The 15,761-nt window shown below is 38.5% G+C and overlaps 1 protein-coding gene across 4 annotated transcripts in view; it reads left to right on the top strand.

The window, feature by feature from the left end:
• The window catches only part of NEK11 (NIMA related kinase 11), a 101,528-nt gene that overhangs the window by 65,642 nt on the left and 20,125 nt on the right, over positions 1-15,761 (top strand). For 2 of the 4 annotated variants that reach the window (XM_068404761.1, XM_068404760.1), the window contains 2 exons: positions 4,447-4,571; positions 10,616-10,676. In XM_068404761.1, the coding sequence (XP_068260862.1) occupies positions 4,447-4,571; positions 10,616-10,676 (186 nt within the window). The remainder of the gene's footprint in view (positions 1-4,446; positions 4,572-10,615; positions 10,677-15,761) is intronic. The other 2 variants (XM_068404764.1, XM_068404763.1) reach the window with 1 other exon arrangement.

The following is a 15,761-nucleotide window of genomic DNA, read 5'->3' as shown; positions in this document are numbered from 1 at the left end:
CAGCTGAGAAAATCTGCCTTTTTCCAGAGATGCGATGAAGCCTTGGGAATAAAAACAGTACAATAGTCCTTAAGAACTAAGTGGGACTTCGTTACTGCAAATACAAGTGCTGAAAATGAACATATGTTATACTGTTCTGTTTTCTTTTTTTCTTCTCACTTTTTTAACTAAAAGGGACCTTACTTATTGTCTTCTGGAATGTGAGAATGCTGCATCAATGCACCAATTATAAGTATGACTTCAAGGCAAAAGAAAATTAGAGCTATTTATCAAAGTATTTTCATCTCTTTGGAGAAAACGGTTGTTGTTGCCAAGTTACCATGCTACCTGAAACAAGCTCTTAGTGGATTTAAGCAAAATATTACAAGTATCACATTCCTTTGTTTTCTGCTTAGCTTGTCTTCTTGGGAAATAACCATGCTTTTATGACATTTTTAGATAATGGGGTTTTTTTTCCTTCCTTCCACTGTTAGCATCATGTTACTATACAGAAAGAAATCTAAAGAGGAATGTTATTATTCAGAGCTCGTTTTCTTTTGAATATCTAATAGTACATATCAAGTGTCTCAATGCTACACCTAAGCCACCTAGCAGTATAGAAGCAGTAGCTGAGTTTGTTCTGAATTAAGTGCTTTGTAAGCAAATAAAACGTACCGTGGCTGGCCTTAGTGCGATACGCACAGCTACATAAAACACAATGTATTTTCAGAGATCAGCTGACAGATTGGGGGGCGTGAGGGGGCAAAAGCAGCCATACGGACCTTCTTTTGTGCTCCATGTGGAGCATAAGCAGCCATACGGACCTTCCTTTGTGCTCCATGTGGAGCATATAAGCATGCTGTATCAGAGGGAAAACAGGCATCTGAGGGACAAGTGTTTTACAGCTATGTTGCAGTCACCAGGCTGCATGTTTTACCAGCTGGCACAGGATTAGAAAACTTTGTATCGGCTGTTAACATCATCTTTCTTTTCCAAGAGTCTGCGAGGAAAGCAGAGACTCTTCCTACCGCGTTTATGCTGCACGGGGTGACTTTGTTGCATGCAGGGAATTGGGGTGATTTGGACTCGCTGTGCTCGGGCAGGTCAGGAGTGGTGTGTGAGCAAGGGGGTCCAATGGGCTGCAGACAGTGTTGGGACCTTCTTAAATGCGACACTGGTCTCACAGTCCAGCTGTTGAAATGAAGAGGCAGGGTACTCTGGGTTCTGCAGCAGTGGTTTTGTTTCCTCCTGTGATATGATAGACTTGATGTTCACCTCACTAGCACCAATTTTTTACCAAAATACCTTCCAGATACAAATAGGATTAATTTCTATTTTATGTCAGAGCAAAGGACAGGGTCAGGGTCCTGGCCTTGGAGTCCATGCTAGGCTCTGCAAAGGTGTGTAAACAAAAGTCAAACAGACCCAGCCCAAAGAGCATAATTTTTATTAAAAGTACTCCTCTGAAAGTGCAAATCAAGGAGTTTTCTTCCGTGCTACGTTGCTGAGGTGTGCAACTGCACCAATAATGTTCAGAGATGGTGGCAGTAACTGGCCTTTTGCTACCTGGTTAGTGGGAATTTGGGATGTGTGTGAAATAGCCAGGATCATGGGTAAACTCAGGTAGCAAATATTCTGGAGGATGGATGGCAGACACGGGAATGGAAGCACTTGGGGCCCAGCCTTCTCTGACAGTGCCTGCCCTGAGCTGAAAATACCAGCTCGCTCAAGTCATCTGCACTTAGACTTTACTAGGGGCCAGCATGGGTACAGCTTGCTGTGTTGATTTATGGTATCTGCCGTGCTAAAGGTGGTTTGTGTGTTCTTGAAATGTGGTTGATCCTGGGACTCTGCTAAATAAGCTGTTCCATACTCAGATTAATTCTGCAGAGAACCAGAGATGTCACTCTGCATCTGTCGCATGTGGAGGACTGGGAGTTGGCTCTACTTAGTAGGACTCAGGGAAGTATTATATGGAACCAGATAGTCTAAATGAATGTGTTGATGTTTTGAAGGCACCTTCTTTAAAGATGTTTGTCATAAAACCCAAGAAGTTTTAGGGACTTGTATTAGCTAAATCTGAAGTGCCCATCCACTGGACCTGCTGTCTTCTTTCGGAAGTCTAACTTGAAATAGTTTCTGAATTGGACCAGTAAATTTGTGTGCCCTGGAACATCTCTAGTGTCTGAATTAGCACTTAAAATTGTATTACTGAGCTCGGATTAACTGTCTGTATATGAACAGCTGTCAAAACAATTTCACAAATGGTGAAGTGAGCAATTCTGACAAGGATGCAAAAGCTGGCATGGAAGTGGGATACGGCCAGTGCCAGCCTCTCCTCATAGTTCAAAGGCATCTGTAGTTTTGGGTGGTCATGGGCTACTCACAAAGCATAGAGCTTTACTATAGCCAGAGCAGACATTCTGAAGTTACAATTATGAGTAAAAAGACTGATTTTGATACATTGTTTGGTTGGGAAGGGGTGAATATTTAAGATTTCTTTTTTTTTTTAAAATGAAGTGTTTGTTAGGTTTTTCTGTCAAATGGCACCTTGTAGAACTCCAACAATTAAACACAGTAATAAATGCTTTCTTTTGTGGGAAAAAGTTTTTCAGTTGGGGGGGTTCTTCTCCTGGAAGCCCATGTATCGATCCTCTTTTTTTTTTTCCCTTTTTTTTTTTTTTTCCCAAGCTAAGAAAGGTAAGAATAGAAACAGGAAGGATTAGAAATTGTGGCAAGGGAGCATGGTGCTGATATGCAGCTTCCATAAATATCTTAAAACAGAGAAACCTGAGTGAAAATGTGTCAGCATTTTGGAGGTAAATCAAGTTTATAAAAAAAGGAAGTATTTTTTAAAATACTTTGGAGACAGTAGATAGTAGAGATCGTATCTCAACAGGAGAGCTTCAACCACCTGGTGCTGCAGATAAATACATTTTCGCTTTTTTCCTGAGTTCTCTTTCTTATGCTTTAAAATTCAGAATTATTCCTCCTGCCCAAACTCCAATGTCTTTTAATGGATTTTAATTGTATTCCCCTGTTTAAATCCTTTTGGTTTTTTTTTACCCATGTGAAACAAAAAAAAAATCTACTAAGCATTTTTTATGTCATATTGTTTGAATTTAATTTCTTTCAATGCAGTAATATTTAAGGTAAGTTGGTTTATATTTCTTTAAAGTGGTAGATTTAAATGGGGAGAATGGTGGAAATCATCATTAGCTGAAGTTAGGACTATGGTGATTTATGACAGCTGAATATGAAGCTTTTTTTATCTTCAGCTAACATTTCTTGTAATAATATCAGGCAAAGATGGATACCAAACATTTTCTTTTTGAAAACTGTTAGCACAAAAGTATTGTTCTTGGGCTGGGATGTAACTTATCTTGATAAGTCAGTAAGGGACTGCCTAAAACCAAAGCATGGGGGTTAGCTCTGCTGGAGTATCTCTCTCCAAGAACACTTAGGGCTACTGATGGGACTGCTGGCAAACCAGGCTCCCTTGTCTTCTCCTCCTGTCTCTTGCTGCTGAGCCGTGTCTCCTGTGGGTAACTTTGCATTGCAGCTTTCTGTCTAGAAAAGTGGGAATTCTGCTTTTTATTCAAATAGTCACCACAGTCCAGCCTCTGCTTAAAATTCAACACATGCTTAAGTGCTTCTGCAGAGAAAGGACAGCTCGCTGAAGCAGGTGCAATCAGGCCTTGAGCCATTTCACTAACTCCTTACTTACAGACTCTGGGATGCTAAAGGATTTCACTTGAAGCAGAGTGGCTGGGGTGTCTTTCATGCTGTGATGAATATGTTGAATTTTAATAACAATTATTGTATTTCATAGGCTCATTGGCTATATTAATATTGCACTCACTACTATTACTAAAACTTGTGATAGTAATAAATTGAGAGAGCGTGACACCCAAGTATGCATAGCTTGACTTTACCCCAGTGTCTTTTATTTTGTTATGCTTTTGCTTCAGGGAAGTTTGGAAAAAGATATAGATTTTATTTCTTATGTCTTTTAAACATGTGCCTGGTATATATTATTTTCCAATTAACTTAGAAGTTGTATTCACCACAGGTTATGTGTGTTAGAGAAAACCAAACCGGGGCATAATTTCAGCCCACAGAAGTTGGATTCAATTCAATGCTGACCCTGCTTTGACTGAGTGATCCCATGAGGTCCCTTCTAGCCTGATTTATTCTATGGTTCAGTGATTTTAGCCCAAAATCAATATAGATACTTTAAGGTCATTAATTTAAATGTGATGAGGATCTGACCTTTTGCCAGAGACAGCTTTGACCCTGCTTATCATGTCATCAAAGGCGAACATTTTAATCTGAGAACCTAGCCCTTGATTTCAATTACAGAATGCATTGCTAGTAACATAAGATGGGTGCTATAAAATCCATTTTATCTTTTTAAGGTCATACATTTTTTCTGTCTATATGCTGTAAACTCATAATTGCCTTTAGAGATCCCTGAAGACCCAGAAATTGCAGAAGAATATTATAATGATGAGTTTGAATCCTGTTCAGAAAGCAGTGAAGAGGAGGAGGATGCGGAAGCATCACAGACTGTCTCTAAGACAAATCACCAGGTATATGTGACCTTTGGAAAACAGTATGCACTTGATGCTCATTTTCCATGGGAAAATTAATCTCCTTCCAAGATTTTGTCCTACTGACATTACTGAAATTTGTTTTTGTTAGGAATGTGTGTGTATATCAATACCATGAATTAATTATGTATGTATGTGTTATGTAATTCTTGTGAGACATTGATGAGAAAGATTCTTGCATTCCTTCAAGATTAAGAGTAATGCTCCCATGAATGCCTGAAGGTGGATCGTTGTCAGTAAACTTCCTTGTGACTGTAAAACACTCTGAGCGGGGTTCTCTCACATGTTAGCTATGGGTAAATTAAGTTAAAGCTGAAAGTGTACTTCACGCATAAGCTCTAAGTTCCAGCTCTAATTCCCAGGCAAAGATAGGCACCTCTAGTTGCCACTTCTTTGTACCTGTGTTAGACATATTTTCTAGGACAGTGTGATGAACTATGAGCCTAAACAACTGCAAGACTTGACCAGCAAATCTATAGACTTTCCCAAGAATCTCAGAAAGTGTCAGTGAAGAGAAAACTTACTATTGAAAGGCTAAAAGTAGCTTTATCAGGTGAGGCTGCCACAAGAAAATCTTAGGGATTGCAATGTGAAGAAAGCTGAAGATTATTGGAAAAGGCACCTAATTTAGATCTGATCAGAATGAGCTGAGATGAGTCTTGTCTGCAGTGATCAAGTCTCAGTGCAATCAATGAACTTAAATGCCCAAGTCAGTTCTGAAAATGGATCTTTCTAAGATATTCAGGAACAATTCATTGCTCCCTGGGCCACCAGCTTAAAGCATTGCATACAGTGCCTCTGAAAGGTACTGTCTGGTTCTGCTTAGGATCATATATATTATTTCATGTTTATGTGCAAATTTTGCAGAACAGAGTGTGATGTCTTCTGCATTTCAGGGAACCAACCAAGTACACTAATACTCTTCACTAAATTATAAATAACTTGTACTGAATTTTGAAAATTTTGGACTAATTGCTTCTTTCAGATGTAGTTTTTAAGGCAAAAATAAAATGTTTGTGTGAGAAATCAGAACTCAACTTCTACCACAGCAGCAGGGAGTCCTGAAATTCTCTCACCAGTTACACTTGAAGTTTACTCAGAACAGCTTCATTCAATCTAGAAATGTCCTCCTAGCTTTCAAACTAAACATGCACGATGGTTTAAAATTCAGGATCGGTTTATACAGTAGTGGTCTAAAGAAATTATTAGTCAATTGTAAATCAGTGGAATATCTAAGTCAATGCTTTTTCTTCGGTTTGCTGAGTCTGTGCTTATCCACAACACACAGACTTGCAAACACTCTGTTGCCCAGAAAGTCTACTACAAGATACTCTTGAAAATAAATTATTGCTCACTTTCATCAGACTCTGAGATAATTTTTTTTTTTCTTTTTAGAATGCCTGTTAAGATTTTCATTCAACTTTCATTGACGGTATCATTAAGTGTCAATCTGTAGTGTTTTTGAACAGGCAGACTGGTGCTTAAAATTAACTAAGGGCAGAAGACAAAAATAGATTTCTCAACAATGCAGAATAAATTAGGTGTTGGCAGTCAGATCTGAGCAGCAACATTCCCTCATCTTGCAGTGACTCAGACTTCGGTAATGACAAGAACCGGCGCTGTGGACTGGAAGAGCTCTTCCACTGGCACCTCTTTTCTCTATCCAGCCCCGACAGCCATGTGGCTTCGCTCTCCCAGCAGCCTGTGTGTACACAGAGCATTAACCTTCTGCAAACTGGCATGCATAAACTGACTGGGAAGTACCCCCTCTGAGCATTTGCCTTTTGGGATTTCCTCTATCGAAGAAACTAATTGTCTGTCTGTGATTTTTCTCATGTTCACCCCAGCACTTTAGCTAAAACAGAAGTGTGTTTTTGGGTATTGACACAGTCACCTTTTCTTTTTCTTGGAAATGAGCATCATTTTCAGTTTTCCCTTTCTCAAGTGAAAAATTCTGCAGTAAGTCTGAGGTCAAAGCAGACTGAACTTATCTGTGCAAATCTGGACACCTGTGTCTGAACTAACTGAATGGAAAGTCTATACAGTAAGGGGAAGAAAGCAAGCATTTTTAGGGAATAATGTTACCTTGGCATAAACATCTAATATAGGTTATATGGAAGATACTGAAAGGTCTCTCTTTCTCTCTGGTGATTATAAAGGGATCTGCAGTTATTAGCATGCATGGGACATCCTAATTCTGGATGTCAACAGTTACATGAGATGAATCCCACTCAAAGGTAGGTGGGATCATGCTCAATATTAATAATAAGCTTCAAATCCTACCAGAATAGATTTGACCTTGCTAGTATATAACTGGGTTTGCTTTTGCAGTTGTTTACTTAATACCAAAACTCCTACTCCTATTTCTATGATTGGATTCATACTCTTAAACCCTTTCTTCAAAAATACCTTCATAAATTAAGCTTTTGGAGGTGTGTGCTGATAAAGAAGTCATTCCACTGCAACACAGGATAAGGACTTGTAAGATATTTACTTTCCTAAACTGTGCAAATCTCTTCATTTTCCAAAGCCAAGATTGCTTTACTAGTTACCTCTGTGCAGAGTGTGGAAATGCTGCAACTGGCAGTGCTCCCTGGTGACCCCATTACTTCAAACAAAGATTAAAAAAAAAAATCTGATGTTCATGCAGTAGCATGGGGTCAGAAAAGTCATCTAATTGAACAGCACATTGGGGTGCATGATGTAGAAAGAGATCTGAGGTATTTATTCAAGCTATATTAGGCTCCCACAGATGTCAAGACAGACTGAGAAGTAGTGGCCTTGCGTGGGATGCAACACCTCTTCAGTTAAGAAGGTAGAGTTAGGCACTGGAATGGTATAATTTTAAAGGTTTAGGATGGGAACGGAGACAGCTATTTTTCCCATGTTGGTATCTTTCAATGCAGACTCTGTGTTTTCAGCTACATTTTCCAGTTACAGATGTGGAGTTACCACCAATTTCAGACCCTAAGCACATCTTGACCTCTCAACTTGGTTGTAGCATTGGAGTTTAGTGTCCTTTATCCCTCTCTTTTGGAGCAGAAATGCAGATTGCGAGATTTCAAGGAGCAACTTGCCAATTACTTTTCCAGACCTCTACCTCTTGAAGCCAGTGGCTCTTTTTCCACATGTTTTTTTTCTAGAAACACTGGTTTCTAATTAGGAGGAAAACATGAAAGAGGAGGTTCAGGTTAGACATTAGGAAGAATTTCTTTTCAGAAGGGGTCATTAGACATTGGAACGGGCTGCCCTGGGAGGTGGTGGAGTCACCATCTCTGGATGTGTTTAAGGAAAGACTGGACATGGCACTTAGTGCCATGGTCTAGTTGACATGGTGGTGTCAGGGCAATGGTTGGACTCGATGATCCCTGAGGTCTCTTCCAACCTGGTTGATTCTGTGATTCTGTGAGAAACTGTTTCTAAAAAAATTTAATAATATGAAGCTTAGGAGAGGTTTCATCTCAAAAAGTTAGTACACAGTGCAGATTTCATTGGCTTTGGTTTAGCTGAGATGCTAATGGATGCTTTTTACTGAAGTTTATCCCCTTGTTCTTTGTGTGTTCTTTCAGTGACAATAATAGCAAATTTACCCTCTTCATTATGACAAAGTCTACTGATGTGGTACATTAGCTTCCTATTTTCAATTTCCATGTAACTTCTGATATTGTCAAACCAGATCATCAGCTGGCATAAATTATCATAGCTCCAGCAGCTGTGAGTGGTCTGTGTGCTGTCACCCAAAAAATGCTCCACTGGATTCCTAGCACGCGCCTTGGCATGGCGTGTTGCTGTTAGAAAGGGGTTCGTTCTTTCTGAATTTGAAGTGTGCAAGCATTCATCCATGCTGGCTCTTAGGTGTAAGAGTGCCTCTCTTCTGCACATCTGTCAGAGTCCTTTGCCTATTCTGTAGGGCTTTGCTTTCTCTGCAAAAAAAGAGAAACATTAAAGAAATATATTAAATAGATAAGCATATTAAATAAATCAGGTAAAATCCTTTTGGATTGCTAAACCCAAGTGGAGAAAAGGCACAGGTAGTTTCTACTTCAGTGTAAGCTGATTAACCCTTTATTCAACTATCTGCCACTGTGTGAAAACCACATTCTCTTCCTCATTGAAATTTTATTTCAAGATAGCCAAGTTAAGCCAGCTAGTTTCCTTGAAAACCAGTGGTGATGAAAGTGGTGAAAGTGTATGTTTTGCCTTACAGCATAATGAGAAAAAATCAGCTCTGTTGTGATATTTGGAGTAAATATGATGTCCTGTTGTGAAAAGTGAAAGGTTGGGAATTACAATCTTTATCCCATTAAAAAAGAAAAATAGGTTTTATTAAAGCAATTGTATTAATATTGTATTGTGGCCATTTACCATGTTTTTGTCTGTCTGTCTACAGATTTGCAGTTAACTGTTGGTGATAATGAAAATAAAAATAATTACAAATTTAGATTAGCAGAAAAATAATACCGAATTTTAGTTTTGAATTAAAAATGTTTAATAACTTTTTAATGAAGTCCTAAAGGTGCATTTAATCTTTTTTTTTTTTTACAAATACAGAAAAATTATATCTGTAATATTAAGTCTGTCTTAATTCAATATTCAATATATATTGTATATATAAATGTAATGCATTCCGTAGCATTTCCTGAACACTTTACTACTAACTGGCAAAAGCCACAGTTAAGCAGAGTCAGATTTATTTGGTCATCTGAGGTAACTCAGGCACTTTGGATGGGCTGCAGAACTGAAGACCCTGGTGCTGACTTTATCCAGCCAGGACCCCACAGGCTGCTCCAAAAGGGCAAAGCGGCTCCTTCAAACCTACGAGCCTTTGGGTTGTCTGTTGAAATGGCCAACCAAGAAGTTAATTCCCATCTTGCAAATCTCAGCTAAAATAGCAGAGCCTGTTTCAAATATAAGCCCATGAAACAACTAAGGGTGATAAGAAGTTAGATTGTGCTCATCCATGACAGCTCTCACTTGCACTGAAACGTCACTAACCAGCTAACAGTCATGGCCAACAATTATTGTTATCCTGTTAAGGTATACTGGCAGTTCCTCAGTTTGAGAAACTTAAAACAAGCATTTTGAGAAAGATCACAGAGAAATATAAAACAGATTGTCAATTGTAGAAGCTGAGGTCAATATTGTTTCTTTTTATTCCAGTGTTTTAAATTTTAAAACCATAGGCTGCTCAATCTTTTTTAAAATACAGATTTTTGGCAGATTTTTCTGCAAGGTCAAGATTTTGACTTTCAGTTTTAAATAGTCAAGAAATGCCATGTTGTCAAATGTGATATGGCAGCAGCTCTAGAAACTGAGAGCCTAAGTTTCTCTTGGACTTTAATAAAATTTTGATCTACTTCCTGGAGCACAATCAGTGCTTAATGGCTAGATCTTTAAATTTCATCTGTGTACACAAACAGCATTTTACATGAAAGATATCATGGCAAAACTGTTAATCATCTATCTGGTAACAGAAAACTTGAAATAGAAAAGTGCTAAAATCTCTTCTTAATTAAAGTTTTTTCAATTAGTTGTTGTTACTAGATATGTAAGCAGATGCAATTACATGAAGCATAAGTTTTAATTTGCAGTGGGCAACTATCATAAGCATAAGAAATTTTGGCATGGTTAAGTAGTACTTACTTGCCTTTTTCAATGTAATATTGTTTTAGGTATTCCAGGACTAATCAATGATAAAATGCTGGTGTATTTTCAGAGATTGCACACCACCATCCATGGTAAACATATCTTATTTAAACTCCACACACAGTTGTACACATTTGCGTTCTGCAAGGAGTCTGACATACGTAATTGTTTGTATATAATATCATTCCCAAGCCTGGTGTTTTAGGAGAAGAAAACATGGAAAAATTCCTGAGCAATGTAGACTCTTCTTTGTAGTTCAGTGTTGATACTCATTGATGTAAGTGATATCCTTTATGTCTGTTGGATCATGCCTCTGGTATGTAGTGTTTATATTTAAATTTGTGCTCACACTGATGCTGTTCCTTGTTTCATTTCAGGACAGTGATATCGAGGCAATGGTCAAGTATTTGGAAAGTGTCTTGAATAACAGCTCATTGGGTACGATGCTATCTCTTCTTTAAATGTAATAGCAGCAGTTATTCGCAGTCTGTATTCATCACAGTCCAATTATTTCCATTTTGCTACAAAACAACTCAAAAATATGGTATTCTTGAAAATTGCTTCCTTAATCTACTGCAGAGAAGTATAAATATGCCAAAAGAAAAGGCATACACAGTTAAGTGCTTTTGTTGAAAATAATAGAGCCATAAAGCATGTTGGTCAGAAGTGTGCAATGTTATAACAAAAGGTTTTAAAAACTTGGCTTCTGCCATCTTTTCTCCAGAGGAAAATATTTAAGGATATGTAGCTTGTTTCATAGTTTAGTACTGGTAACAATAAGAGAAAATGAATTAAAAGATTTAAAAAAAAATTTTAAATGATGATCCAGGTTTGGATAATATTTATTTTATTTTACAGTATCTCATTATAGGCACAGAAAAATCACGGAGAATTTAAATTTGCAATTTAATCCTAAAATCTCCTGCAAATTCTGTCTGTAAATTTGGAGTTTGAAAGACTGTTTTCTCATGTTCTACTTGAAAACTAAAAAGAAAACTTATATGAAAGAAGACTATTTACTGAAGGCTGGCATAATCAACTGTCCTTGGAGACCACCAGGTTGAACTGTGCCAGTAGCAGCCTGCGTGTGGGTTCCATGAAAGCCCAAAGGCTCCCACAGGAACTGCAATCTTGTTTAGCTGCCTCATTTAAACTCATTCAGTCAGGATAAACCTCAGTATTGTCTTGTGGTTCTGACACGAGAATGTAGGGGAAGCCTGGGAAGTCCTCCTTGTAGAGGTTCCTCCAGTACCGAGCTCTGTTTCATCCCTGCTCATGAGTGTGGACTGATGGGAAGAGAAAACCAAAGAAGAAAAAGGACGAAAGGGAGTGATCAAAGCTGTAGCGGTCATAGTCTTGTAGCCACTGAATTGTGTCTGGTCACCTTCTGCATCCCATGTCAGGAAGATCCTTAGGACTGAAGGAAAGAACATTCACATCCAGTTTGTCTTCACACTAGTGGAGATCTCATGGTCTTCAAATTCTACACTCATTTATGCATTTGCAGCATCATTGTCTGCAATGTGTTTGCAGAAGTGGAAATAGGGGCAAAATTTAGCTCTATGCTTCAATATTTTGTTATTTTAATGAAAGAGAGGAATTGCCTTGAGGGCTTCTGGGAATAACCCAGAGTATTAGTCAAACAGTGGTATTTTAAAAAAATCTTAGCGTTAAAGAGACTCGTCTTCCTCTTTTTCTTTCAGTATTAAGAACAAGAAGATGCCTTTTTAAATTATAATATTAAAGAATTAAATTGTGCTTTAATCATTAAAAAATCTCTGGCCAGTCTGTGCTGAAACTTAAAGCCTTTCTTCAAGCTGAGTTAGTAATTAGGTTTGTATGATCAGTTCCAAACAAATGTATGTGATGATAATAAGAGAGGAATCTGCTAGGGTCCCTTTTGCCTTTGTATGCTCAGTGTCACTGGGGAAGTTTAAACATTTACTATTTTAAGTTCTTCCAATGTCAAGCTACAAAGCTGATGTTGGGGTAATTTTTATGTGTTTGCTAACATTCATTTATACCTTGCTTTTTCTTCACTGGGCTGCAAATTCATATTGCATCAAAATTTTTTGTATATGGTGCATTTTACATATATTAGGTACTTGTTCTTTTTGTTCACCCTAAAGCTAGTTATGTCCACTTCCACATCCACATTTCTTTAATTTATCACTAGCACGTTGGTTATAGCCATGGGATTGCCAGTACCAGCCTGTGCCCCACCTTTTATCATCCCATGCCCGTAGTCCTTTACACCTCATCCTTTGTGTCCCCACTTTTCAAGGCACCTGCTGTTGTACCAGGCCTGTGTGTCTCTACATTAATTGAATTAAGTTAGTTATAAATATATTATTCTACACAGAATACTACTATCCATCTAAAAATGTGGGTTGTACCATACAAAAATAAGTGGAAATAAAACAAAATAGCCACAACTACCTAGTCATTAGAAGAACTGCTGTTCGGCTTAAGCAATTAAATCAAAGTTCCTGACAGGTCAAGACAAGTTCAGACAAAGCCTGAAGCCTTGCAAACTCACACCCAAGTGTGTGACTTGGTACTAGCAGTGGCAATACCATATTTTTGGGCTACAGAGCAACACCACCATTATAATGGCTACTCCTGAATACAGTATGGATTTCATGGCAATAATAGGGCAGATGCAGAAATCTGGCTTGGCCAGAATTCCTTGTAATATCTTTCATTGTTAAAGGTATTGTGAAAAAATTATGTGCCATTTCAAGCAGATGTTAAAGAACATCTGAGTAGAATTAAACTAGAACTTTTTTTATGTCAGCAAGGGCTGTGATAAAGACGATGAAATAAATATGCATTGTTTTTCCACCGGTGGAGTTTCTTTAGTATAAACCTCAGTGGTGAATGGTAAAAGGACTTTTGAAGTAACTGAGTTTTCTCCTCAAGAGTACCTAGTGAGTCACTGTGAATACCAGTGCTTTAGTGTGGTACAGGGGTCATTTTGGGTTGGCTATACAGTTCCATGTGGAGTATATTTGAAATGAGATAGTCCATGCTGATAAAGTTTGAAAAATTGGGAAGATCCCAGAAAAGAACTGCAAAATGAAAGGAAGTTTGAAAACCTGGTTTTACAATTTACTAAATCTACTTAGCTTAAAGGAGGAGAAGGTTAGAAGGTTGGAGGCAGTGAGTTACTTTGTATTGTTTATAAACTCAGGAAAATACATCTGATTCTAAGGAGCTTTTTAATCTTGTAGAAAAAGGCATTGTAGGATCTCATATGTAGCAGTGAAAGCTGAAGAAAGAAATCAGAAATCCAAACAGAAGTCAATGATTCAGTGGGGATAATAGCTCCACAGCACATACTGGCTTACCAAGAGATGCAGTGGATGTCTATCACCAATTATTCAGTTGTTAGCAGAAATGTTGGTAGGAATGCCTTTGGGCCATAATGTATGAAAAGTCTCACCAGATAATCATAATCACCCATTTTAAATGCAAGTATCTGTGAATCAATGACAGCCAGAGGATTTGTTTCCCTACAGATCCTTTCATCTTCCCTTCAACAGAGCAGGAAGGACGCAGTGAGAACCTCACACTGGTGCTCCATGACTTGAGAGGACAAAGATCTTTTGCCCTTTTGCCCTATGTTCTCTACAGTACTGGGCTAGACACTGGGAGACTATTCGTCTTTGAAATACATTTAGAAAGCCACAATACCTGTTTTTGAAAAGTCAATGCTGCTGTTGTTTCATTTGATTTTGTTTAATGAATCAGGAATGATATATTGCATAAAAAATGCAAATAGTTACCTGGCCACTTTTTGAAGAAGCATAGTTCCTCGTTCTGTTTTGATGTATGGGTAGGCAAACTGCTCGAAGCTGGGTGCAAAATATATTATTAATCGAGTAACTGCTTCTAAGAAAATGCCTCTGATATAGAAGTTGGTGTAGGTTATGAATCGCCCCAGGAAAAACTTTTGAGGCTTGTTGTAGCAACAACATGGAAAGCTCTTAGCAGTTTTCACCGAGAACTCATTTTTTTATGACTAACCATTCCTTTGCAGCATCCTGCAATCTGTAGTCCTTGCAGCTGCCTCGTAATACCCAGAAAATCATATTAAATGGAGAGGAAGATAGATACTAGTTTGTGTGTAGAGAATAAATTTTGCTTGGCCAACTGCCAACGTGGAGAGTAGACAAAGTACAAATTATTTAGCCTGGAATCCCAGAAAAAACAAAAAGGATGTCTTTAATAATGAAATGTCGGAGGAGAAGAAGATATTGTAGCAATAAATAGATTGAACCCACTAAGCAGAAAGAGTATGCTGAGCTCTTCCTACAGTGATATATCCCATAATAATAGTAATATCAGAATTTAGCTGGGGCCTGTGGTTAAATGTGCTCTTTCTTAAGAGAATGCAAAGATTATCCTGGCAGTGTTCAAGGCCAGGTTGGATGGGGCTTTGAGCAACCTGGTCTGGTGGAAAGGTGTCCCTGCCTACGGCAGGGGGGTTGGAACTAGATGGTCCCTTCCAACCCAAACCATTGTATGATGATTATATTTTCCTTAGATCACTGGTACTCAGGGTGTCAATTTTTTTATTGCTTTCAAAGCCCCACACCTGGGCCTTAATTCTATGCCAACTCAAAGAGGAGTGTGCCACCCAGTCAGTCATGAGCATTGCTTTGCACAGCGCTTGGGGTTTCATCATGGCCACTTTGAGGATAGCTGGATTTTCCAATACTGCTAAAGTAATTGAATGCTTACAGACCCCGTGCAAAAATTTATGGATATGCTGGTGTAGTGTTACAGTAAATGATCAGGAAATGTTTTTTGTATTGATGGGTGAAGTTATTGGTTGCTAGTAAGAACTGAGCTTGTCATTTTTCATCTTTTAAACCAGGTTAACTATACCTGAGTTGTAATACTTAGGCACCAGGCAACTGCTAGCCGTTAGGTGTAAAGAGAAGTTAGGAAAATGTTTTAAAAGGTCAAATTGTTTGTCCATAGCCAGATAACAGACTCGGGAATCCACTTCTTCTGTGGTCTCTCTCCACACCTGCTTCCTGTCTTCTGAATCCAGCAGACACTTACTGTGAGCAATTCAGTAGGATTCCCTCATGATAGAAAGTTTTTATCTCAGTATTCAACCTTATGTAATCAGGATCTAGATTCATGTAAGACATAAGAGCTTAACTCTCGGGAAAGCCGTGATTACGCATCCCAGGGAAGCATTCAGTACTCTCTGGGGATGTCTATACTGCTTATAGCAGGATGGTAGGTGCAAGCTCCCTCTGGCAGCATGTGGTCAATGTTAACACAATCCGAACTAAACCCCAGCTGAGTCCAAGCTTATAACCCCTGCTAGAAGGGGAGTGTGTGTTCGCTTAGACAAGGCATGTGTTAATGTGTTTGTGTGACTTTTGGCTTGTTCATGCCCTGTGCAGAGCCCGCCTGTGTTTGTTCAGCACTTGGGTGCTGTGTGCCACAGCCCACACATTCGTGCAGGATGTAGTTTCACTGTGATACATAGTCTCCTCTTTT

The sequence above is a fragment of the Nyctibius grandis genome, chromosome 7, assembly GCF_013368605.1.
Source record: "Nyctibius grandis isolate bNycGra1 chromosome 7, bNycGra1.pri, whole genome shotgun sequence".
NCBI lineage: Eukaryota > Metazoa > Chordata > Aves > Nyctibiiformes > Nyctibiidae > Nyctibius > Nyctibius grandis.
This window is presented reverse-complemented; position numbering and strand designations above follow the sequence as displayed.